Source organism: Xenopus laevis, chromosome 5S (assembly GCF_017654675.1).
Source record: "Xenopus laevis strain J_2021 chromosome 5S, Xenopus_laevis_v10.1, whole genome shotgun sequence".
Classification (NCBI taxonomy): Eukaryota; Metazoa; Chordata; class Amphibia; order Anura; family Pipidae; genus Xenopus; species Xenopus laevis.
The window spans coordinates 6819009-6845176 of record NC_054380.1 but is presented as its reverse complement, the minus strand read 5'-3'; the positions used below and the strand labels follow the sequence as shown (position 1 = coordinate 6845176).

The 26168-nt window shown below is 43.7% G+C and overlaps 1 protein-coding gene across 1 annotated transcript; it reads right to left on the bottom strand.

Annotated features, from left to right (window-relative positions):
* Nucleotides 1-1453: 1453 nt before the first annotated feature.
* LOC108717376 (transmembrane protein 151B) lies at nt 1454-16143 on the bottom strand. Its single transcript, XM_018264634.2, has 2 exons — nt 15081-16143; nt 1454-4302 (listed from the first exon to the last, which is right to left on the bottom strand). Exons 1-2 carry the CDS (start codon nt 15159-15161, stop codon nt 2869-2871), a joined length of 1515 nt encoding a protein of 504 aa, XP_018120123.1. The 5' UTR covers nt 15162-16143; the 3' UTR covers nt 1454-2868.
* Nucleotides 16144-26168: the final 10025 nt, after the last annotated feature.

The following is a 26168-nucleotide window of genomic DNA, read 5'->3' as shown; positions in this document are numbered from 1 at the left end:
GCGGAAAAAGTAGAAAAGGCACAGGATATAAAGCAGATAACAGATAAACTTTGTAGTGTGCAACATGATTCTATTGAGCTTATCTGTTATCTACTGTGTATCCTGTGCTTCAATAACTGTCCCCATGGCTACAAAGCAGCTTGTTTATATAAACTAAAGTAATACTTATACGTTATCTACTGTCTATCTTGTTGTTGTATAAATATAAATTATAGTTGTGTTTCTGAAGCAAATACACCAGTTTTACCAGTGTATTGGCATAGTATATTAATGTCATTCTTTTAAAACAAACACATAATATATATATATATATATATATATATATATATATATATATATATATATATATATATATATATATATTGTGTAACAGTCACCCTGCTATAGTTCCAGGGGTACCCATGGCACAAATAAACACTCACCCCAAATCTCCCCCTAACTGGCCTTGAGGCTGGGCCCCTTAGCTCATAACAAGGTTACAGATATATAGAAACATTGGGGTAACAGTCACCCTGCTATAGTTCCAGGGGTACCCAGGGTACAAATAAGCACTCACCCCAAATCTCCCCCTAACTGACCTTCAGACTGGGCCCCCTTAACTCATAACAAGGTTACAGATATATAGAAACATTGGGGTAACAGTCACCCTGCTATAGTTCCAGGGGTACCCAGGGCACAAATAAGCATTAACTCCAAATCTCCCCCTAACTGACCTTCAGACTGGGCCCCATTAGCTCATAACAAGGTTACAGATATATAGAAACATTGGGGTAACAGTCACCCTGCTATAGTTCCAGGGGTACCCATGGCACAAATAAACACTCACCCCAAATCTCCCACTAACTGGCCTTCAGGCTGGGCCCCCTTAGCTCATAACAAGGTTACAGATATAAAGAAACATTAAACCATTAAAAAAAGGACTCAGTGCAAAGTCATGTCTAAATGGAAGTGGCGTGCAGCATTTGGAGTGCAGTTATCTGCCAGTCTGAATGGCACCACTGATAATGTTCTTGTGTATTACTACTAAGTACTTCTCCTTGGACAGAGATGTAATGCACCCTGCCCCCAGATGTTGTAATGTCACTCCCCCAGTGTTAGAATGCCTCTACTCCCCCCCAATAGTGTAATGCCTTCTTCCCCCCTAGTGGTGTAATGCCCCCTGCCCCTACAGCAAAATCATTTTGGTGTCCTCCCATCCCCAAAACCTTTGCTAAAAAGTAGGGATTGCACCGAATCCACTATTTGGGATTCGACCGAATAACCCGAATTTTTGGTGAAAGATTCGGCCGAATACCGAACCGAATCCTAATTTGCATATGCAAATTAGAGGCAGGAAAGGTAAAAGTGGGAAAAATTCTTCTTTTGTGATTATCTTATTCACCCCTAATTTACATATGCAAATTAGGATTCGGGTTGGCCAGGCACAAGGATTCGGCCGAATCCGAATCTTGCTCAAAAAGGCAGAATCCTGGCCGAATCCCGAACTGAATCCTGGATTCTGTGCATCCCTACTAAAATGGTCTCTTTTGTACACAATTACGACCCCACCAGGCCCGCTATTACTCTCCCCCCTACCCCCAGGCTGGCTGAGACATATTAACTGGGGACATGGCGGCATGTAGTAGTGAATAAGTACCCAAAGGAAAAACATGCATTCAGCTGATGAGCAAAGGAGTGTAACATTTGACAAGATTAAAAGTGTGAACATGAACATGCGTGTATCTCCTATGTGACCCCTCGACTTACTGACCCTGATGGTCCACTGGCTGCTACTCACAAACTACAGCACAGAGGGGTGCGTGAAACACTAATTCAGAGGATACTATAAGGCGACACTCATGTGTAACACTTTCTTCTCATGTGTAAATCTGTGTATATACAATCTCTTAACATTCTGCACAGAATGACCAAAAAGGCTCATTCATACTCTGAGAACAATCAAGCGATCCGATTGGCCCTTCTCTTTTCCCAAACGTTCCATATAAAAAGGCCTCCCATGAAGCTGATTGACTTGTGCATGTTCCGTGGCTCATGTCACATGAAGGTAAGTATATGGTTCTGATATCACACAAGGAGTCGAGGGGGTTAAGAGTTCTCCCTGTCACCCCCCTCTCGTTCATGTTTTATCATTATCAGCTCTTCTCCATCTCTAATGGATTGCTATTAGCAAATGTCAGCGGTCATTGGCACATCCATTATTAATGGCTGCTGCACACACACTGCTGTGTAAGTATGAAACAGAGGAGATACGTTGCTCCTTCATAAAGCAATCCTTCCCCTATTTAATCCAGAAACACAGCATGAGGAAATGATATGTGAATGGCGGCGAATTCTACTGCTGCCATAGCCATTTGCATCAACTATTGTCATATTATTTGATAGTGAATATCCTTAGCAGATCAGCCTGTTTGTACTGATCATCCCTGATCAAAGTGTAGAGTCCACATTGGATTAAAGATGTTCAGGGTGTGACAAAAACTGGACACCTCCTTTAATTGAGAATATGTATCAGGCACATCCTATAGTCATGCTGATTTTTGCTTTATTCCCAAATAGTGTAACTGCCCCCTCATACTGACTACCATTGATTGTACCAGCTGGAGGTGCCGTATTCTACAACTCTTTACAAGTTCTGCAGATCACTTGTTTTTTAGTGAATAAGCAATGCACATTCAGAAGCTCTTTGGACAACTTGTCTGTTAAAGGGCCATGGCCAAACAATCCACCTCTTCCAAAACACAAGGATCTGAGGTTCTGCTGCTCCCTCTGCTCTGGGATTAGCAAAGACTTGAGTCTTAGGATAGGCCATGCTTTCTTGTTTCTTGATGTGAAAATCCCCAGTAAAAACCATTACTCTCCCAATGGGTTTCACAGTGATGTCTCCACACAGGACCCATTGCGATGGAGACGCCGATGATCATGGTTTCGGCAGCCCTCGTTACGATGGACAATAAGGATAGGGAAGTAGAGGGCATCCTGGTAGGGTGGGGGTTCTTCTTCTTCTACTGTAACCTGACTGGAGAGCCGTGTCTGCTCTGTGGCGCCACCTTGCTCATTTAAGCTCTCACTATGACTTTGCCACAGGCAACTACGGCGTGACCCATACAGCCGCCCAAGGGAGAATCGACTACTGCTGAAGGGGATTCTAGGAGTGGCATTACAGATGCTCAAAGCACTGCGAGAGAAGATGGAAGAACTACTGATGGTTCGGTGGCACCTATCACAGTTCTGACGGTAGCCCCGTGTGTACTGGCAAGCAGTGTAGCTTGTTGAGATGCCTACTAGATCCATCAAAACAGCTTCAGAATAGCTGGGCACCAACTGTTGGTTGGACCGAATATGCCACTCTAACTCAGTGCTATCAATGGTGTTCACTCGTGGCATCCTCTGGCATAGCGTCCTCTCCTCAGAGGATGTTACTGGTGTGTAGTCAAAGCCAAAGAGTTTTTCTACATGGTAGTGTACGTGTGAAGTGCGGTATTCATTCAGTACTCTCAAGGGCCAAGAAAAAGTGAGGAGGGCCGCTGCCCAGAAAACATAGTGCGACACATACCATGGAAGATTATCTGGGTCAGAAAATGCAACCATGTATTCCTTAAAATCCAAATTTTTTAGATGCATGCCCTCTCGAGCCTCCATGTAGTCATCCAGCCCCTCGTTCTCAGTGAAGAATCGAGCTCGTTGGGTCAAGTATGTGTTCTCTGATTCAACATTGGCGAAGCTAAAGCACTTGGTAAACCTCAGCCGGGTGACAGGGTAACTGTCCAGGTCAGTGAGATCCTTGGAGGCGTCCTTGACCCCACAGTTGGAATAATCAAACTCAGACTCTGCCACGTGGGTATTGACCCGCTCATGGTACACTTGGGTGGTGGTGTAAGCATCTCCATTACGATACCTCGTCACTTGGCGTGTCCTGCGCACGTAATGATAACTGATGGCCTTCCACCAGATGCATGGAGTGGCCTGTTGCATTCTCTGCACACGTTCCTGCACACTTTCCAGGTCCACCTTATACTGCATCTCATTCCCTGTGTAGCAGTGCCAACATTCCACCAGGTACACCACGTACAGCATCATAAGGAACGCCAGTGGGATGTAGACATATCCGTTGGAGCAAGGGCTATCATGGTACATCATAGAGTTGCCCTTGTATGCGCTGTCAAAGGTCAGACGAGTGACCTTGGTAACGTGGCACCAGATCATCGCTCCCATGCAGCCATAGATGAGCAAGGAGAGCAGGAAACATTTCCAGTGGGACTCCCGGCACAGAGACTTTCTGAGTGACTGCTTGACTGGCCTTTGCTGTAAAGAGAAACAAAACAGAGATAAGTTCATTCATACACATAAACCCAGGAGACAACACCAAGGCCTTAACCTGCTAACATAGGTTATTGCAAACTCTTGCTTCAGTCTCTTCAGACCAAGATGGCAGCTTACTTATACGTTTATGGGGCCCTCCTAACAAACTGCTTGGGTGAAAATCAACCACATATCTATGGAGTAGGTTAGTGAGGGACAGACATGCCATCTGATCCATTCCTCTCCTGATCGGCAGAAGTCTGCAGAGGCTTCCGTTATAATCTTATTATTTAATTTCAAACAAAATTTAAGGATTATCCATTCAATTCATTGGAAGACATTAAGGACAAGGGCGCATGCTGCTATTTCAGAAGATTAGTTGCCCAGCGACAAATTGCTTCTTCTTCGGCAACTAATCTCCTCAAACTGCCTTCCCACCCTCTAGAATCTAAATCACTGGCGGGATGGCACTTGGAGAGCTTCGTTTTCCAAAGTCGCCCGAAGTTGACTCACGAGGAAACATCTCGCCGGCAATTTCGATTCTAGCCAGAGATTAGTTGCCCGAAGAAGAAGCGATTTGTGTTTGTGTCCCTTCCCCCGTGGCCCCGGTGTAGTTTTGAAGGCAGCATGCAAAGTACTTCCCTGCCCCACAATTTAGTCTCAGCCAATACAATACTGCACTGTAGTGTGTAAATTGGCATGTTTTTATACAAAATGCACCAGCCATATTGAATGTAAATGAACTCCCATCTGTTGCCATGTTATGGACTGAGTGTATATAGCCCTGCTAATTCTCCTGTACAATATCCGGCAGATTTCCTAGGGACATATCAGAACTGAGATTAAAAGCTTTTCTCAAATTTCCTTAAAAAAAGCCACTAACTGAGTTTCCGCGTGATTTATATGAATCATAATCAGATTTCTGCTCTAAATCGGGCCCGGATTGGATTCTGCAAATCTGCAAATTAAATTACTTCAAGTATAAAGATTTTTTTTTACCATATCTTTTAAAACCATCCAGTAAATATTCCATTTATAATCTTCTACTGCAGAATTCCATCTATAAGTTCCACATATTTAACTGAACAATGCTTAGCAGCAACCAAGGATAAAAATGCCATGAAATAGCCAGGTCTGCAAGTTCCATAGATTTCATCCCCAAATGATCAATGAAAGATCTCACCTGGCCTTGACATCACTACTTAATAACCCCTAAGAGCCCATAGCAACAGAGATTTATGGCAACCTTTGGCCTGATGGATATTTACGGGCACCAGGTTTCATATTTCTACACAACATAAATCTGGGTTTTATGTCACTTCATCCCCCATAGACCCATAAAACTCATTTGCTTCTTAATTTCTACACTACAATGTTATTATACCTACAAATCACAAGATTTTCTTCACAGCTGCACCAAATCAACAATGAGAAGAATAGGGTATTGGTCAACAGACAAACCCTTGAATCACTAACCATCTTTTATAAAGAAGTTCTTATATCCAGCCCAGGCTCAGCAATACTGAGATGGATAGCTCTGCCTCAGAGATTCCAACCTACTTTGTCTCATGACAAAACCTTATAGTCATTTGGGTCAGTGATTCCTCACTGACCGGTAACAAGGTTATAGATACATGGAAACATTACAGTCACCCTGCTATAGTTCCAGGAGTACCCAAATCTCCCCCTAACTGGCCTTCAGGCTGGGTCCCCTAAGCTCAAGGTTACAGAAATATAGAAACATTGGGGTAACAGTCACCCTGCTATAGTTCCAGGGGTACCCAGGGCACAAATAAGCACTCACCCCAAATCTCCCCCTAACTGGCTTTCAGGTTTGGCCCCCTTAGCTCATAACAAGGTTACAGATATATAGAAACATTGGGGTAACAGTCACCCTGCTATAGTTCCAGGGGTACCCAGGGTACAAATAAACATTCATAAAAAGGCTATATGCTGTAAAAACATTGGGGTAACAGTGACCCTGGTATTATACAGGGTTACCCAGGACACAAATAATCACTCACCCTAAATCTAAGTGGCCTTCCAGCTGGGCCCCCTAGGGGTTTCCCTATAATAAGGTTTTAGATACATTAAAAACATTGGGCTAACACTCACCTCAACAATAAGCAAGCACTAAGCATAATGGGAGGAAAAGGCTTAAAGAAAATATTTTAAAAAGTGGTTTTCAGGTTACTTTATTGAAATTTCTGCAAAATCAGCATCTCGGCTGTCCTGATAGGGAACTGAAGCCTGTCCTTGCTTGTGTGACTGCAGGGCTGTGATTGGCTGTTGCCTCCTAATATGTTTCTGTTGTGAACACTCCCATCCTTTATATGAAACACAGACAAGAACCATAACAGATGAATAGGGAACTCCAATAATGGGGCCTTTTTCAAGATAAGGAAAAAATCAAACCATATATTAATCAATATTGTCTACAATATTGAGATGGGTTTTTAGCTTTGCTATATGTCTCCTTTAATCAAGGCTGCTACTGGGGGAAGAATGGTAGGGGGTGTGGGCTTTTATTTATGACTGAATATCTGGTCTGCACCGTGTGGTTCTGGCCCAGGACATGTGCAACTGGTGTCCCTCTGGCCCTCACATTCCTGGAAAGCCAAAACAGTATCTGAACCCACTAGTATGCTGGTCTATTCTAATATGCTGGTCTGGAGCCAGGCATTAATAGCAATTTTCTTCCCCGTTATTAAATTAAGGATCTACAAGCAGAATGGAATATTCAGGGCAAGTGTCCCATTGCCCCTATATCTGCTCTAAAGAGACCTTGGGAATGGCACTGGGCACTGGGGTAACTGGCAGATGGCAGGAGCTCTGCTTTATTTCTTATTGGGGCTGAGTAGAACCCTTTGTAGCTCCTGTATTGTTTTTAGATAAAGGGTCTCTGGGTACCTGTTGTGACACATTCACAGGGTGATCCTGCAAGTAATGGGGCCCCAAGGATTATCAGTTATAGTCTGAAGAAAACTGATAATAGAACTGTAGCAAGCAAAATATGTTGTATCTCTGGGGTATGATATGTAATGTAAATATAATTTGGGCAAAGGCAAACTCTGCTCTGGCAGAAGTGTAAATGTACTGGATTAAAACAATGAACTACTGGGCCCAAAGGTGGGATCCACTAATTAAAACACCATAAAAGCTAAAATCCTAAAACAGCTGTTTGGCTTTTAATTACGCTTGTCTAACAGGGTTTGCCCATAATCCCTGGGACAGCTGGGATTATTCAATTACCAGGGATGATACAGTAATACCCAGCAGTGTTGGACTGGCCCACCGGGATACCAGGAAAACTCCCGGTGGGCCCAGGTGTCAGTGGGTCCTCATACTGCTAAACTTTTGGTGTATTTCATGCCCATTCCCTATTTCTATGAGAACAAAGAGGCTAAATAGATGGAATAATTGATTATAGTATAAAGAAAACAGACTAGGAGAATAGAGGTTGATTGAGGAGATGAAGAATATTAGTACTGAGAGTGGGCCCCTGGTCTAAGGTTTTTGGGTGGGCCCCTGGTGTCCCAGTCCGACACTGATGCCCAGGATTGTAGATCATCATATTCAGAGAGCCTGTTTCATGAGTGAGACATGGTGCTCTGTATCTGACAAACTGGGTTATACTGGGCATGCCAACTGATTTATAGTGGACATCCCTCTTGGTTATACTGTGCACCCCAACTAGGTCATACTGGGTTAGGTGCCTAGGTGTTATTAACAAGGAGAACAGGAAGGGAATGGTACTGTTGAGTCTCAGAGCCCCCCGATGTGACTGTGTATTTTAGTCTAAAGTTCTCCCCGTATATTATTGACAGGAGTCACAGGACTGATATTTACCAGGTCAATGGGGATGGGGGAAAAGGTTGAAGGGGGCACTTAATCTCTGTCAAATCAAGAACAGGAAGGTGGTATGTCTGGGTGCAGGTAACGTCCCATAGGGTATTGATTTGAGGATCCTACATGCATATTAAACATCCACAGCATGCAGCCATATAGTAGAAGTGCAGACAGATCTCACTCTGCAAATCAGACATTGCATGGCATTGCATCTCACAAGATAAAGTCCAAAATAATGCATTGATTGACACACGTGACTGTGTGAAACCAAGGAACCACACATCTGAGCAGGTGTTAAGGTGCCCATACACTGAGAGATCCGCTCGTTTGGCAATGTCGCCAAACGAGCGGATCTCCCTCCGATATGCCCACCTTCAGGTGGGCAATATCGGGCTGATCCGATCGTGGGCCCAACGATCGAATCCTAACGGTGCCTTAATGGGCGGTCGGATCGCGGGACCGCATCAACGAATAGATGCGGCCGCGATCCGACGGGATTTTCTGTCCCATCCGATCGAGATCTGGCTGACTTTCGGCCAGATCTCGGTCGGTGAAGCCCGTCAGGGGGCCCCATACACGGTCTGTCAGCAGCTTTTATCGGCCCATGTATGGCCACCTTTACAGCACCCCAACAAAATTCTGTTCACCTCAGATAAAGTTTAAGCCACAAAGTCTGACATGAATCTCCTGTGTGCTTCTGCCCAATATAAATGTTTGTGAGTAAATAACAAGCGCCAGTGGATATGCTTATGTCTTAGCCCTATACATGTGCAGATGTGCCCAGATGATGGAAAACGGTTCTGGTGCAACCGGATTAGATTCACCATCTGTCAGTGTTTCACTTGAGCCGTCCTTTGTCCCGTGTTCTATAGAACAATAAGATTAATGGAGAATAGGAAAAATAAACAATCATTCAATAGCACCGAGGAGGTTTTCATGTTTCTTGATTTGGTTGATACATGGGAAAATAAGTTGATACACAAATAATTAAAGTTATCTGAGGGAAAGGTACCCACCTTCTCGGATACCGGTTTTCTAGGTTTTTCAAATCTCACATCTGTTCTAGTAAACTGATCACCTATACTTTTACCTCTTCTGTATGGAAAGAGTGGGGTTTTCAATGAACAGTTTTCCATACACCTTGTCATGCGTTCTGGATGTGGAAACTGGAAACGGTACAATCCAAGGGTCTAACTGAAAATTTTAGCTTGACTTGTTTTTTGTAAATAGATATTTTATGTTGTCACTGACACTTTGTTTCCTTTTCACAGATAATCTTTGCCAGTGGGAATAATGAAAAGATAGAGGTAATGGTTAACATCTCGCTGGTTGTAAGTAGTGCAATTGATTTATTTTTTACAATAATTATCAACCAAGTTTGCTTGAAATATGAATTAACCAAGTTGGCTTAAAAGGGACATTATGTAACTGTGGTTATTTTGGATGTGAAATTGGACTCTGGACTTTATACTAATATGTGGACTATGCGTGTCAAGCCTCACTTTGGGAATGCACTGAACTTCTGTGGATTGTGGGAAATTGGGTGGGACACTATGGGGCAAATTCACTAAGCGCCGAAGCGCCTAACGCTAGCGTGAATTCGCTAGCGTTGGGCATTTTCGTTACTTCGCAAATTTACTAACGGACGCTGGCGTAACTTCGCTAGTGTTACTTCGCACCCTTACGCCTGGCGAATTTTCGCAACGGACGTAACTACGCAAATTCACTAACGCGCACATTGTACTGAACGCTACCTTTTACGCTAGACTTCCTTCGCCACCTCAGACCAGGCGAAGCGCAATAGAGTAGATAGGGATTTCTTCAAAAAAAGTTAAAATTTTTTCTAAGTCCCAAAAAACGCTGGCATTTTTTCTATATTATGGGTGATAGGCTGAAAAAGATCGAAATTTTTTTTGGGGCTCCCCTCCTTCCCCCCTACATTTCCTAACTCATGGCACCTTAACTACACAGTGGGCATATGTGTAGGGCAAAATAAAAATTTTATTTGCTGTTTTGAAGGTTTCCCAGGCTTGTGTAGTGATGCTACATATACCTCCATTGTAACTTTGCAACCTTACGCTACCCCTGTACGCAACTTCGGATTTTAGTGAATTTGCGGAGCGCTGGCGAAACTACGCCTGGCGAAGTGCGGCGAAGTGCGGCGAAGTTACGCCTGGCGCAACTACGAATCTTACTGAATGTCCCATCATGTATCCCATATGCTTTAAAGATGTTGGTAGCACAAGTGTTTGTATCCTGACAAAGGCAGGGTTAATCCCCCCGAAATGTTGACGCACAGGTGGTCACAATAAAAGGGGCAAGCTCCCCACCTGCAACAAAGATGGTGTATATGTGATTCTCTTAAAACATTATTTACAGGTCATTATCATGCCATCAGGCTTGATTTGTGTGCAGTCATTCACCTAACTATTGGGTTTAAGTACTAATTATATGTGAGAAGAAAATCCATGATATTTGTATGCACTGCTGTCACAGACCATAGGGGTGCAAACTGAACTGATTTATGTGCATGCATCTAAATTAATTGCTTATTAGCATTGCAGGATGTGGATTCAATATGTAGCTGGTATTAAAGAGGTGAGGTGGTAACCCTACCCCTGTACTAAGCATTATTCAGCAGGAATAGACCACTGGTACTCACATGAAAAGTGTAGTGCTGCTGGGTGGTACAAGCAGTTTATGAGTACTTGTTAAGCTCAGTCAAGACCAATTGCAGCACTGGCAGGAGTGGTGCATCTAAGGATGCTAATTCAGGAAAGTCCCAGACCTCAGCAATGTTATCTTGGCCTTTGGGTGCTTCTACAAAAAAAAAGTGTTTCTGAGGGGCCCCAAGTGAAGTGTTCAGAGCATAATTCCTTGATATACAGTGAGTGACCCAGGATTTCAGTAAAACCAAAGAGAAAGGTGGAAATTGGTTCCCTATATGACAAGCTGCATACACTGGAGCTGGGACTGGAGTTTTTATGTAGAGGAATTATGACAGTTTGATTATGCAGAGAAATTCCAGAATATGGAGCCAGGAGTAGTATTACAGGGCATCACTCAAAAAACAAAGTGGTCACTGAGTTGTCCTGTTATGAGGAGGCTGATAACTCTGGGAACCTCTATGTGAATCCCAATATCAGCCTGCATCATCTCTGGGAGCAGTGGATGAGAACATGTAATACAGTCAGCACCTGCTACATTGGCTGAATAAGCACAAAAAGTCAATACAAATGTGGATGCAGTAAATCTACCTGCTGTAAGAAATGCAGAGCAGTTGATAGATGGAAAGGAAAGCTGTCCTCCATATTGCTGCAATAACAGTGCAGAGCAGCAAGCAACCCCTGATGGTGTTGGGGAAGTCTCATAGCAACTCCCAATCCCCACAGTAGAGCAAGACAAAACTGGCAGTGATGGTGGAACAACATGGAATTAAATTGTCACGGTAAAGGTGCAATCATTGGGCAACAGGAGATGCAGATGGATATGCCCAAAAGTCTACTAAGAAAGAAGGAGGCCAAGCAGCTACTACAGCTGCTAGTCAGCAGAAAACAAAAGACTCTAAAGTGGGTTTTTGTAGTTTAGCAATTCCAAATGGCGATGTTTCCTGTGGTGTTAGTGTGCATGACTGTAGTGTGAAGGATATTAGTGGGTGCCTGAGGTTCCGTCTGGTTAAAATGGGGAGAAGACAAAATCTGTTGGTGCATCTGTAAATGTGTGTGGGGGCAGTGGTGTAACTATAGAGGAAGCAGACCCCAAATGCACAAGGATGGGTTGGCGTGATGTGTTCCTTGCAGTATGCCAGGCCCATCCAAAGATTTTTTTGCAGGATGGGGGTGCATCAATTCGTTATGCCACTGTGTGGGGGGGATCTACCCCCCAATGGGAGGCATAGGAGTGTGGTGAGATTGCAGTAGGACAGATAGTTGCCTGAAAGGAACATGATGATTGAGAAGATCTTGGATACTTGGATCTTGGATACTTCTCACTCAATGAAATCTACTGCCAATGGTGCTGCTTCCATAAGGCAAAGTAAGAATCTTGCCTTAGGTGGTTGCACCCCACAAGTTACCAGGGGAGACAATTAAAGATTTCACCATCAGCTTCATGAGATACCAGGAGTTGGATGAGTTTTGGGCCAAGTTTAGGGATGTGGAAGGGATTTAGAGTAGTTCTGGCATCTAGAACAACAGTAAGGTCAATCTATCCAGAGAGAATCATAGAATCCAACCCACCCACAGTCCTTTTTTGGTTCAATGCTGGAGAGGGATTTCGGATGCAGGGCATATGGATTGGAGGCTGGCAAGCACATCCCCAGCTCCACATACATTGGCTTGTATTAGTATGCTGCTATTATCCCGGCCAGCCCAGGAAATGTTGGAAGTGAGGTCCAAATTAGGAAAACCTGGCAGGATTCCCTGAGAATTGTTCAATTGCCATGTCATAGCCCTGCCCTTGATTTCATTAACCTGCCCCGCCACATCATCAGTCTCCCAGAAGAGAGATTTCTGGGAAATAGCTACTTTCATGCGTCTCTGTCCTTAAAGGACTGTCCAGAAAATGCTCAAGGACCTCTTTAGACAATTCCCCAAGACCCCCCCCCCCAAAGTGTATAAAGCATAAATATTGGGATTACCTTGTTTTAAGGATTTGAATATGAAAGTGTATGTAAATTGATGGCTCCACTGGCAAGGGTTAATGTCTTGTTTTGTTGTTTTTTTCTGTATGTATGGTTTCTTTTGTTGGGTTATAAAAACTGCAAAATAAAAACTTTAAAAAAAAGGATTTGCATATGATATGATTATGTTTTATGCTGTGTGTATGTTTTTTTGTTATCAGGATACAAGTACAAAGAAATATTATAATTCAGCAGGAACAGTCCATTCTCCTAAGGAGCAGATATATTCTAGATTCGTCATGTAAGGTATCTATCACACATATCAAAGGGATACAACCACAAAGCAAGCTATTTTAGGTTTAGTATTGGCAAATGGGTTCTTAAGTATCAGATGTAGCTTCAGGGCACAATATGGGAGCAAGTGACCTCCACAGGGTATCCTATTAAATACTTTTAGTATTATGCAGTTGTAGAAGCTTTGTGAGATGTAGCAATCTTCTGATAATGCGCTAGATTTATAAATATACACCCCAAAAGCATAAGGCAAAAAAATAAGTGATGACCTTAAGGGCTGACAATACCTCTCCATTATAGTTGGCACCTGTCCAGTTTTGACCCGGACATCCCATTTTTTTAAAGGGCTGCCTGGGGAAAAACTGCCTGCCCATTATTCTAAATTAGGATTCCCTATGATTAATGTGGTGATCAGCCAATCCCCATAGTCCCGTCTCCTCCTGCAGCATCACAGTCCCGCCCCCTGCCCGGATTCAACTGAGCCAAAAGGTGGCAACCCTACTCTCCATTGGAAATAAATGAAGTCAACTTTGTGATATGTAGGTGTTACCGCTGTCAATTTCAGTTATTTCCAATGGACAGGAATTTTTGGGAGATTTGTCACCACAGTCATGCATAAATAATTGTGGGCAACAAATCTTCCTGTCGGCTACTGCCCTTAAGCCTGAGTAGGTTTCAAAATGCAAAAGCCTACATGACATCAACACATATGTACAAACACACAGTGACACTGATGGATACTGGACTAGTAGCCCATTGACAGTGACCAATAGTCTAGTCCAATTTCAATGTCCAGTAGGCTTGTTAGACCGGTGTGTGTGTGTAGGTCATCGAGACAGGTGTTTATTTGAGTGTGGGTCATAGTGATGTGAGTGTAGGTCATAGAGATAGATAGGTGTATGTGTATGTTATAGAGACAGGTGTGTTTGTGTGGGGTATAGAGACAGATAGGTGTGTGGCAGAGTTACAGAGACAGGTGTGTGTAGGTCATAAAGGCAGATATAGTAGGTGTGTGTATGTTATAGAGACGTGTGTTTGTGTAGGGTATAGAGACGGATAGGTGTGTGTGTATGTTATAGAGACAGGTGTATTTTTGTAGGATATAGAGACAGACAGGTGTGTTTGTGTAGGATATAAAGACAGATAGGGGGTTATAGAGACATATGTGTTTGTGTGGGTTATAGAGACAGGTGTGTGTGTGTAGGTCATAGAGCAAATAGCTGTGTTTGTGTAGGTTATAGAGATAGATAGTTGTGTTTGTGAAGGTTATAGAGACATATAGCTGTGTTTGTGTAGGTTATAGAGACAGATACCTGTGTTTGTGTAGATTATAGAGACAGATAGCTGTGCTTGTGTAGGTTATAGAGATAGATAGTTGTGTTTGTGTAGGTTATAGAGACAGATAGCTGTGTTTGTGTAGGTTATAGAGACAGATAGCAGTGTTTGTGTGTGTAGATTATAGAGACAGATACCTGTGTTCGTATAGATTATAGAGATAGATAGCTGTGTTTGTGTAGATTATAGAGATAGATAGCTGTATTTGTGTAGGTTATAGAGACAGATAGCTGTGTTTGTGTAGATTATAGAGACAGATAGCTGTGTTTGTGTAGGTTATAGAGATAGATAGTTGTGTTTGTGAAGGTTATAGAGACATATAGCTGTGTTTGTGTAGGTTATAGAGACAGATACCTGTGTTTGTGTAAATTATAGAGACAGATAGCTGTGTTTGTGTAGGTTATAGAGACAGATAGCTGTGTTTGTGTAGGTTATAGAGACAGATAGCAGTGTTTGTGTGTGTAGATTATAGAGACAGATACCTGTGTTTGTGTAGATTATAGAGATAGATAGCTGTGTTTGTGTAGATTATAGAGATAGATAGCTGTATTTGTGTAGGTTATAGAGACAGATAGCTGTGTTTGTGTGTGTAGGTTATAGAGAAACTATATAAAACAGGGGATAAATAACCCTCCATTACAGAGAAGAGATGCAGATATTGTCCCGATGCCCAGTCACTCACCAGTTCTCGCAGAGCATCGGGTTCCTCCTGCGGTACTGATCCTGTGCTGCTTTCACTTGCCGCTGATGCAGGGGGGGACATGGCCAAGCGATGAGCCACAAACAGGGAAGTGGAATCTCTCAACAATCCAGTACAACAGGGGATTAATTGGGGGAGTCATTCCCCAGTCTGTAGCAACGTGCCACCCCAAATCCAAGGCCTGCTCTGTCAGTCATTGCACTCCAATCCAACATGAAGTCTGGGAGAGGAGTAATGGGAGGAATAGCCCCAGAGTGGAACAGAGGCAGTGCAATTGTGTGTATGTGTATATGGGAAGGTGTGGGAATGCTGATATGCCAGTGTGATGTTGCAGAATGGGTCACTCACATTCACAGGCAGAGACAAAACAAACACAACCGCCCTTGCACTGGGTAGCTCCACATAAACAAAGGCAAACACACAGTAATAGTGTAGATACACTGAGGCCTAGCCGCACAACTTACACACTCTGACACACATTGTCACAAGCATTGTTATCAAGTGCACTGGGGCACAATCCCACCAGCTGCTTTTCCTTGTATCAAATTGTGATGTTGCATACAAAGTTCACTAAGGCTGCAAATACACAGCCACTGACACACGGTATCACTAACACAATCCACACAGTGGAATGTAACAGTCACACATAAACACACATAATGTTTGGGTTCTTTATACAGGTCATACACACACACTGTTGTTAGATGCAGGCTGCACACACTCTCTCACACATACAGTGTACACTACTACACTGCTGTCTCTCACACATTATTGATACACACACATACACACACAGGAGCACCCACAGACACACAATGCTGTGACACACAGACACACAAGGCTATGATACACAGTGAACATACACAATGGAAGGCCAAGCACACACACACACACACAGCACAGATGGAGCGGTGGAACAGGGCAGGAGAGGAAGGGAAGAGGGAGCAGGGAAAATAGGGAGAAGAGGGAAGGATGTTCTGCAGGAGACGGAGGAAGGAGCAGATTCCCAGGGAAGATGGGGAAGATGGGAGAGAGGAGGGGGAGGGAGGAAGAGGAGGAGAAAGAGAAGGAGGAGGTAAGATGTTCGCTCTGCTTCTATTACTGCCCCAGCATCCAGCTTGACCTTGAAAGATGCACAGGAGCGCAGCATCCCTGATGTCTCACTGCATCCCTGGCTGTCTCACTGTATCTTTGGGTGTCTCATTGTATCCCTGGCCATCTCATGGCATCCCTGGATGTCTCACTGTATCTTTTGTTGTCTCATTGTATCCCTGGCTCTCTTGCTGTATCTTTGGCGTTCTCACTGTATCTCTAATGTCTCACTGTATCCCTGACTGTCTTCCTGTATCCTTTGGTGTCTTCCTGTTTCCCTGGTGTCTCACTGCATCCCTGGCTGTCTCACTGTATCCTTTGGTGTCTCACTGTATCGCTGGCTGTGCCACTGTATCCTTTGGTGTCTTACTGCATCCCTGGCTGTCTCGCTGTTTCCCTGGAGTCTCACTGCATCCCTGGCTGTCTCACTGTATCTTTTGGTGTCTCACTGTATCTCTGGCTATCTTGCTGTATTCCTGGGAGTCTCTCAGGGACATGGTTGTGCAAGGAGACCCAAGTTCATCACTTTATTTGTATAGAGTTTATATATCACTGGGTTCTGACTCACAAATACACGTTTTTAAAATGGATTTTATCCCTTAGCACACTTATGGGATAGTGACCCAGGCTAGAATCCTTCGTCGGGCACCCATGGGTTACCCCCAAAAAAGCAGGCACCCTGTGGAATGAGGGGAGGATTTTCAGGTGCGGTTATAGATGCGGGTCTGCGGGTCACGGGTTGGGTTGTGGGTCTCATCTAAATTTCTTATTTTATGTAATATTTTCTATATTTTACTCCTTTTAAAGTTTTACAAAACTTGTTTCTGTCCCTGCCTACTTTTGATGATGTCACTTCCGGTTTGCAGCAACATCACTTCCTGTTCTATGGCGGTCGGCGGGTTGGGGGTCGGGTTGCGAATAAGGCACTTGTGGATCCTGGTCGGGTAGCAGATCAAAGTGGGTAAATATGCGGGTTGCGGTTCGGGTCGCGGCCTGCGGGTTCGGGTCTTAGGAATTGGTTCCGCACAGGACTCTTACCCAGGCACCTTTCTATGTTGAGGCTCCTGGAACAGCAAGATGTACCCAGATGTAGTGTTTTGTTTCTCTGTATTTGTGCTGCTCTCTTTCCTATGGTCAAGAAGGGGAAGTGAATCCAGTTCCCCCCCCAGCACTTACCAAGGTACAGAACTGATTCTCTGTTCTTCCTTATCCTCGGATGCTCATTAAATAAGTGAATGCAATTACCCTCCAATACCCCTAGGTAGTCCCTGCTTTAAATGATGTTCTATCAAAGAATGTTCCCACCACCCCACCCTCCTTTATACAGTGCTGCAAAAAACTGGTACAGTTGCATAGAGAGGGTACAATTCTTTGTAGAACGAAGAAGCCCTTGTGGGAAACGAATGAAGAAGCCGTTGCCGGAAAAGAAGGAAGAAGACCGCTCGCTGAGGAATGGAACACAGGTGTTCTTTTTTAACCTCCTGGTCACCAATTAACCCAGTAGATATCCCCTGGCCCTGGACCACCAATGCTTGCAGGGGGCACTGGCACCAATTGTATTTTTAAACTTGCAGGGGTCCTGGCACCAAAGTTTTTTTTTAACTTCTAGGACGCTGGCACCTGTTTTTTTAACTTGCAGGGGGCTTGGCCACCAATGTTTTCTTTAAATTGTATGGGGGGCCATAGCCACCAGTGTGGTGGCAGGGTCTGATGATATTGAATCATCCTTCCGAGTCCTACCCGAAGGCATGGGCTCCATTGCCCAAGCTGTTCCCAGCTACCGCCAGCGAACAGCTCGAACGGGTGGGTCCCCCTTCGCCGAAGCTAGGGAGGGCCCACCACCCCGCCCCCTGAAGGGGTTTGGGGACGTTTGGACTCCCCTTCGCCAAAGCTAGGGGGAGTCCCGTCTACCCTGGGTTCTGCCGAAGCTTCCCCCAGGGCGTGTCATGGCCTGCGAGTCCAGCCAAAAGACCGTGACCCCATCCAGGGTGCTCAAACCAGACACAAAAAAGGTGCTGGAGTAGGCGATGCAAGGCCATTGGTTGCTTTTTGCAAGGCTCTGGTTGGCAGCCAGAAAAAGAAAAGACTTCCCGCCCACCTAATGGTAAGAGCAAAGGAAGTGAAGCTTGATTACGAATGGGTGCATGTGCATCTCCCCTGACTCAAAACGCAAGTCAGGGGCCACCCTCATGGGAGCACAGAGACCCAGCTTTCATCAAGCTTCTGCTTGTCAGCCTAGTCCAGAGGACCAATGGTTGCTCTGTTCTTCAGATAGGATCATTAGAACAGATACTCCTCTTTGGTCTTGCCAGCCAGAGGACCAAGTGGTTCCAAAGGTACTACACTTGATCTTAGCCAAAAGGCCAAGTCTGATGGTGGCCCTGAGTGCAGGGATCAGATACCTAGGCTTGCTTCTACCATTTAGATTCTGTAGGTGCCATTGTTCAACACAAGGAGAAAAGCTGTGCCAACAAAAGTTAAAGAAGCTAAGCTATGAGGCTGAAAATCTAACAAGAAAAACAATTAGAGACATTGGTCAAACTTTAGGATTACCAAAGTCAACTGGAATATCATTAATCATCAGTCTGGAATATCATTAAGAATAAATAAATCCCTGCTAAGGCAACATGGGAGTTTTTCAAAGTTAAAAAAATGGAAAATTTTCGAAGGGCCAAACCAGTCACCTTTAAATTGAAATGGTGAACCTGAAATATATGCAAATAACTTTAAATTGGAATGTGCACTTTAATCACTTCTGAATTGTTTGAGTTAAAATTTTACACATTGAGGAGCAGAGGGGTAAATTAAAGAAAATGTGTCTTTGTCCTAAACATTATGGAGGTCACTGTATGTATGTCCTGTTTTCCCCGGAGGGCACCAGGCATGTACCAAATCTGCGCCTAGGGTTGCCACCTTTTTAAAATATTCTTACCCCCAGTGGGGGCAGTGACACACCAGGAGGTGGAGCGGTGATGTAAAGGGGTGGGATGATGACAGTGATAGGTGGCACAATGACATCACCAGGCGTCCGAGAAAGTCTTTGGGAAGGATGAAGAATAAGAGACAGGTACGTTTTTACTGGATGAGGGGCTTATGGAGGTGAGGTAGGGGCAGATTGGGGGAGGCCCAGGGGCTGCACTTTGGGGTATTACAAATTTACCGGCAACTCAAAGTTGCCAGTTTGGCGGTTTTCCAGCCAAATTGCACTACTAATTTAAAGCCCAGGTGGGTTTTGAAAGTACAAACTAGCCAAGGTACGGATTTGGGCTACTTTTTTGGCCTTTGGCTAGTTTGTACTTTGGAAACCAGCCAATTTTTTTTCTTCCCCTAATGTGCCACGCCTGTCTCCCAATGCATGTTGGGTAATGTAGTTTTTGTTTAACAATTTGCCAAACTTAATGTAAGACTACAATCCCCAGCATGCAATGGGACTGACTTGTGTAGAAGTCAGGAGTTACCAAATTTTGGGCTCTGTACCCCAGTCTCCTAACATTTTCCGGTGACTTTCTTAAATTTTGGGGCAAAAATCTGTTGGCCACCAAAATGTCCAGAGGTTGACTTGTTTTACCAATATTTATTGAAATTGTATATGTATTAGGGCAGTGTCGGACTGGCCCACCGGGATACCAGGAAAACTATCGGTGGGCCCAGGTGTGAGTGGGCCTCTTGTTTCTAACCATTTGGTCTATTTCATGGTCATCCCCAGGGCCGGAACTAGGGGTAGGCAGAAGAGGCACTTGCCTAGGGTGCAAAGGCACAGGGGCGCCAGGCACTTACCTCTTCTGACGCCTTCCCCTAGCTCGGACCGCTATGTTCATAAGCTGTGGTGGCGCTTCTACGAAGTTTACACATGCGCACTCGCGCGGTTTCTGCGCATGCGCACTCGCGCGTCCTTTCCGCTCGCACACTTCTGCGCATGCGCGAGTGGTGGGGGGCGAAGTAGTTGGCCGGGTTGCCTAGGGCGCCCGGCTGAGTAGGCCCAGCACTGGGCATCCCCTATACATGGTCAACAGTATAAAACTGCTTAAATCTAAGAAACAAATCAAAATAGAAAATGGAAGTAAATTTAAAAAGCAGTCAGAGGACCACTCAGTAAGTTTACGTCAGTTCATTTTTGCATGATTTAAGCCCATGTATGGCCACTTTTAGCCTCTCCAAAGAACAAATCACCCTCCACCTATGCTTATGGGGCCCTATATCTCCTGGGCCCCCCTCTGTAGTTACGCCCCAGGTGATGGGTGAATCTGTCCCATTTTGCTTCATGGAAAAATTTGCAAAACAGTGACAATTTTAAAATTGCACTGCACATATTGTGCTATATTTGGGCTACTTTTCAAGAGTCTCTTGGCTATTTTTGGGCTGGTTTTGTAGCTGAGTTTGGGCTGGTTTTGAAAATGAGACCTGGCAACCCTGCAGCAACTAGATTGCTGGTAACTTTGTAATACCGGCCCTGGCAGGTGTTTTCCTGGCTAGGCAGATGAAATACCGGCCTGGTGGCAACCCTATCTGCGCCTAGCCCTAGTCTGGGCCCATGATGGTGTTCTGCATTCCCATAGGAAAATCTCGCGTATGAGTGTCTGTTCATGCTAGTACTTTCTCCTGTTCGTGCTTGCGCTAGTGCATGCCAGGGGGTGGGGACGGCGTGCCCGGCCGGGTTGCTTAGTTGCTTTGCAGTTTGGGACAGTGCTACATAAAAATAGGTAAAATTGAGAAATATGAGACGGCAAGCCAGGAAGAGGGGCTAAGAAAGGCATGAAGCTCAGCAAAGAGTAGTGATTGATTTTCCTTTTTTATCAGGTCAGTAGATCTACAGTGCCATCTAGAGGCCTGGCTTAGTGTTTTCCAGTACCCACAACTCCTTTATCATTGCTGGACTAATACCCAGTCCACAAGAAAGGCTTGCACTAACTTTACCAACATTTAGCTTTCTCCTACAGCCCTTATCTGATCTGCCTACACACTTGCACCACTGGATAAATAAAATAAAAAGTCTTAACAGTAGCTAATATCTGCCTGCAACACTTAATGATAATCAGGGCTGTGATTCTCCCACTTTTCTCACTGTTCAGATGGGAGGTGAGGCTTGGCCGGGTCAAGTGGCATGACTAGAAGTCATTGGGCCAGCAGAAAAATAATAGGGCCCACTTACTTTTAGGAATAAGATCTTTTTTCAATGCCCCACCATACCTCCCAATATTTAAAAATGTAAAAACACCAGCACGGCAAAATTTTAGGGCCATTTTATAGCCACAGCCCCCTAATTACCATATTTTACAGAATTTGGAAGATTATGAAAGTTTGAACAAATTTGTGGGAGTTTTATGGGTCATGTTTTAGTTTTGCTAATGAAGGTGAAATTGCCCTTTAAGCTGTGAGTCTCAGATCTCCCAAGAGACCTGCTTATCTTAAATAGTTACAATTGTACCTGTGCTTATCTTAAATTGTTACAAATGTAATGTAAGTGCAGGTGATGCGTGTTCTGGGCTCTCTGCCAAAAAGCTTCTTATTGTAATTAGGTTTCAAAAACTTTGGATCTTTTTCAGGCGTCAGTGCAGGAGATCAAAGAGAAACTCGGGACATTTCAGTAAGAAACCCAGGACTGCAGGCTGAGCTGTCAAAATCGGGTCTATGGCATTGTGTTTCTGTCTCCAGAACTGACAGCTATTCCCATTACACAGAATGACGTCATGCGGATGGATGATGTAATTTCCGCAAAATATCACTTCCATTACGCTGTACAAGGCCATGTATCTCTCACCGCCCAGCTCTGCCGCCGGGTATAGACAGTAAGTCTCCCATGGCGACCAGGGGATAATATTTTTTAAATTATATAGGGACCTGAGGTTGTCCAGGCCCTGCTACTTTAATAGAAACAGCTTGCTCCAGCTTTTCTCACATGTAACTGAAGGGATAAAATGTATCAGTTTAGTGTTGGCACCAGCCAGTTGGCAAAGAGCAAATCTAATCTGCAGGTCTGACAGTGTGACCAGAGCAAAAGAGATCCATTGTATTACTCCCGCACAATTGTTTGGCTCTATTTCTCAGGGGGGTCCTCACAGGACTAATGGAGGTAAAGGGTCAACAAGTTAAACTATAACTCAAACACTTCACAAGATATTTAGGCACCGGTGGTTTTTAAAGGAGACACATTGTATAAGTGAAATCCCCCCAATCTTGTAGGTAATAATGAATTAAATATGGTGCCTAAAAATCATCTCTATCTTTAAAGGGGACATATAGGATAAATGGAAAAAAACCCCTAATTTTGTAGGCAATTATGAGTAATATATGGTGTTGCTTTTACATGGTGCTAAAAATGAATATGATCTTTAAAAATCGCCCCTTTATTAGAGCTCCCTATAGATGTTCTCTGGTCTCTGTCTGTTTCAAATGAGGGGTGGGCGTTTACTAACAGTCCAAGTCAGAAGCACAGTAGGAGAGGGACAGCCAATCACAGCCCTGCAGTCACACAAGCACAGACAGGCTTCAGTTCCCTATCAGGTCCTGCTAGCTACTGATTGGTTCCTGTCCTACAGTGCAGTGAGCTGAGTGCACAGCCTGGGAATTCAGGGAGCAGGAAGTGAAAGAGAAGGGAGGAATTATTAGGGTGTTTGCAGAAATATTCAATAAATCAGCCTGAAACGCTACTTTTTAAAGCACAATTCTTTTATATCTAAATGATTATAATGAACTGGTACATTCTTATTTTTTACACAAAATGTCTCCTTTAAGAAGCTCAGGCCCTTTCTCTAGTTATTGCTTTTCTCTGGCCATTAGAGGGAGCTGTTGCTTTATCTTATAATGAACTGTATTGTAAAGATCATATTGTGCCCAACTATTCCTTAGCATCCCACCTCCCTGTCTCAGGGTGCCCTGCAAAGGAATGCAGCCCATAGGAAAGAAATAGTCGAGGGCAGAGCTGAATAGCAGACACTGGAGGCATATTTTAAAGGGGAAATATGCACCATTGTTGTTAAAGGAGAAAGAAAAGCTACAGAGGCATTTTACTGCCAAAAGATAAGCCACAATAGTGCAAGCTAGAATGCTATATTTATTCTGTAGAATGCTTTACCATACCTGAGTAAAAAAATCTCAGTTTGTTTAGGATAGCAGCTGCAGTATTAGCTTGGTGTAACATCACTTCCTGCATGAGTCTCTCCCTGCTCACTTATAGCTCTGGGCTCAGATTACAGCAGAGAAGGGAGGGAGGGGAGAGGAGCAAACTGAGCATGCTCACGCCCGGGGCAAGGAGGTTTAAGCTGTAAACAGGAAGTCTGATACAGAAGCCCATGAGTACACAATAGAAGGAAAGAAATGTGCTGTTTCTTTCTGCTGCTGTGTCTGTGTAGGTGGCACTGATCCTAAAAGTAAATATCCATATTGCATACCAGCTGTTCCCTCACCAATGGTCCCTTGGTTCCTGCTCTCAATGTCTCTGCAGGAAAATGAACAAAACATAAAAATAAAAACAGAGTTGCATTTCCACTGGCACCAGACTCTGTGGCACTGCCTGCATCTCACATGGTGGCTTCTTCCCATGAAGACTTAGGACATACCAGCTGTTGCTGAATTACAATTTCCCCTTCCCCCCATCTCCCCCAAACCATAAATGTGTGTAATACTTGACCACGGACTGCCAGCAAGGAAATACTGACATAAAGTGTTACTGCCCCACTTGTGCTATTTTCTCTGTCTTTTCTTACTGTGCCCATCTTGTCCTACTTTCTCTATCTTGCTCTACTATCTCCATCTTGCCCTACTATCTCCACCTTGTCTTTGCTGTCTTTGTTTCTTAAGGTGGCCATAGACGTAGAGATCAGCTCGTTTGGCGATGTAGCCAAATGAGCGGATCTCTCCCCGATATGCCCACATTGAAGTGGGTGATATCGGGCAAATTCGATCATGGGCCCTAGGGCCCAACTATCGGATCATAATGCATCCGATACGGGCGGTTGGCTTGCAGGACCACATAAACGCACAGATGCGGCCGTGATCCAATGGGATTTTTTAACCTGCCCGATTGAGATCGGGCAGATATCGATTGGGGAAGCCTGTCGGATGGCCCCACACATGGGACAATACTTTGCAGACTCAGTCGGTCGGCAGCTTTTATCGGCCTGTGTTTATCTCTGTAAGAACTAATGGCAGTTTGGATTAACTGGGGTTAGTAGCTTACTTGCCATTTAAGTGGCTGATGGGCTATATAACTAGAGGTTGCAGAGAAGTTTCCTTTCTCCTATAAATCAGTAAACACAGATCAGTCCCATAGCGGTTCTCTAAATATAAGAAATGATCCCAAACTGGAAACAATGGAAATGTCGTTGGACTCACACAGTGCAGGAACTCAGAGACACAAACAAACTCCTCTCACTGCTCTTCCCAGCGATTCTTTGAAGTAAAAATGAGAGCGCTAGAGATTTCACAATTCCAGAATGCTTCATCACATTTTGAGGAGAAATGTAATTTTGGGAATCCAACAAATTTCCCTGAATTCTCCCAGCTCTGTATTTATTATTCCCTGTTGGTCTGGGCTTCCCAGAATTATCGTCCTTTTTGAACAATCTCAGGCACAGCCGGGAGTTTGCATTCAGAAGGGAAAACTAAACCATCTCCGTGGGGGACCAGTACAGAGGAAGAAGTGTTCTGTTTATTAAGAAGCTGGACTTTAATTTTAATTAACTCTAGCTAAGATCAGAGGGTGCATATATATATATATATATATATATATATATATATATATATATATATATATATATACACACACACACATATAAACATTGTCATACAGCCCTATCTATACACTAACAAATAATACTATACACATATATATATATATATATATATATATATATATATATATATATATATATATATATATATATATATATATATATATATATATATATATAGGTGATGCAAGGATCAGCACACTCATTTGTAGAAAAGCAAAGTGTATTTTATTTCAACACAGCATTGTGTCCAACGTTTCGGTTCCTCCTGGGAACCTTTATCAAGGATGCAGTGCCTTACAGTGCAAAGGTTTAAATACCCACCCCCACATGTGGATTTTGGCGCCCTGGTGACGTCATTAGTCCATATACAGATGTTGTTTTCCAAAAACAAAGTCTTTCCTGTGTATAGAGTGTCCTTTTGTTCCTACACCACTAGGTGTCAGCGTAGTGCCTTGTGTCAAATCCTCTGTGCGCATGTGTCCAATTGGTAACATGGTTACACGATTGAAACAGTGTTACAATAAAGCAAAAAAGTAAAAAACGGAAAAACAAATTACTTACAGATCAAAGGAAGAATACTTTGTATGCATTTCAGATCAAAAGAAGAATATTTTGTATGCATTTCCTGAGGAGCAAAAAAAGTTTCGATCAATATTTGGTGTATATTTAGAAACAGCAAGTTATTCAACATGTATATTGCTCATGCAAGGAAACAATTCAATGTTAACTGTCCATTGAGTCCCTTGGGTATAACGCAGTCCAGTTCATGTATCCAGTACGCTTCACGTTTCAGCAACAAATTGTCAATATCACCGCCTCTTGGCGGTTTCTGTATACAATCTATAGGCATACATTTAAACGTGGTAGGGTCATGTCTGGCCTCTTTCCAATGTTTGGCAACTGGCTGTTGCGCTATGTCCTGTTTATTGGCATCGACCTTTCTGTCCATATCCAATGCAGCCCTTATAGTGGCCCTATGCATATTTATCCTCTCTTTCAATTGCCTAGTGGTTTTTCCACAGTAAATTAGTCCACAGGGGCATTTAATCACGTATATTACTCTGGTTGAGGTGCAAGTGAGCCTATGTTTGATCTCATATCTCTTTCCAGTTCTAGGGTGTCTAAATTCTTTTCCTAGTATGAGAGTGTTGCACATCACACATCCCGTGCATTTATATACCCCCGGGCGGTTGGATAAAAAATGTTGGACCTTGGGTTGCGAATATTTACTTACTGGGTCGGCGGG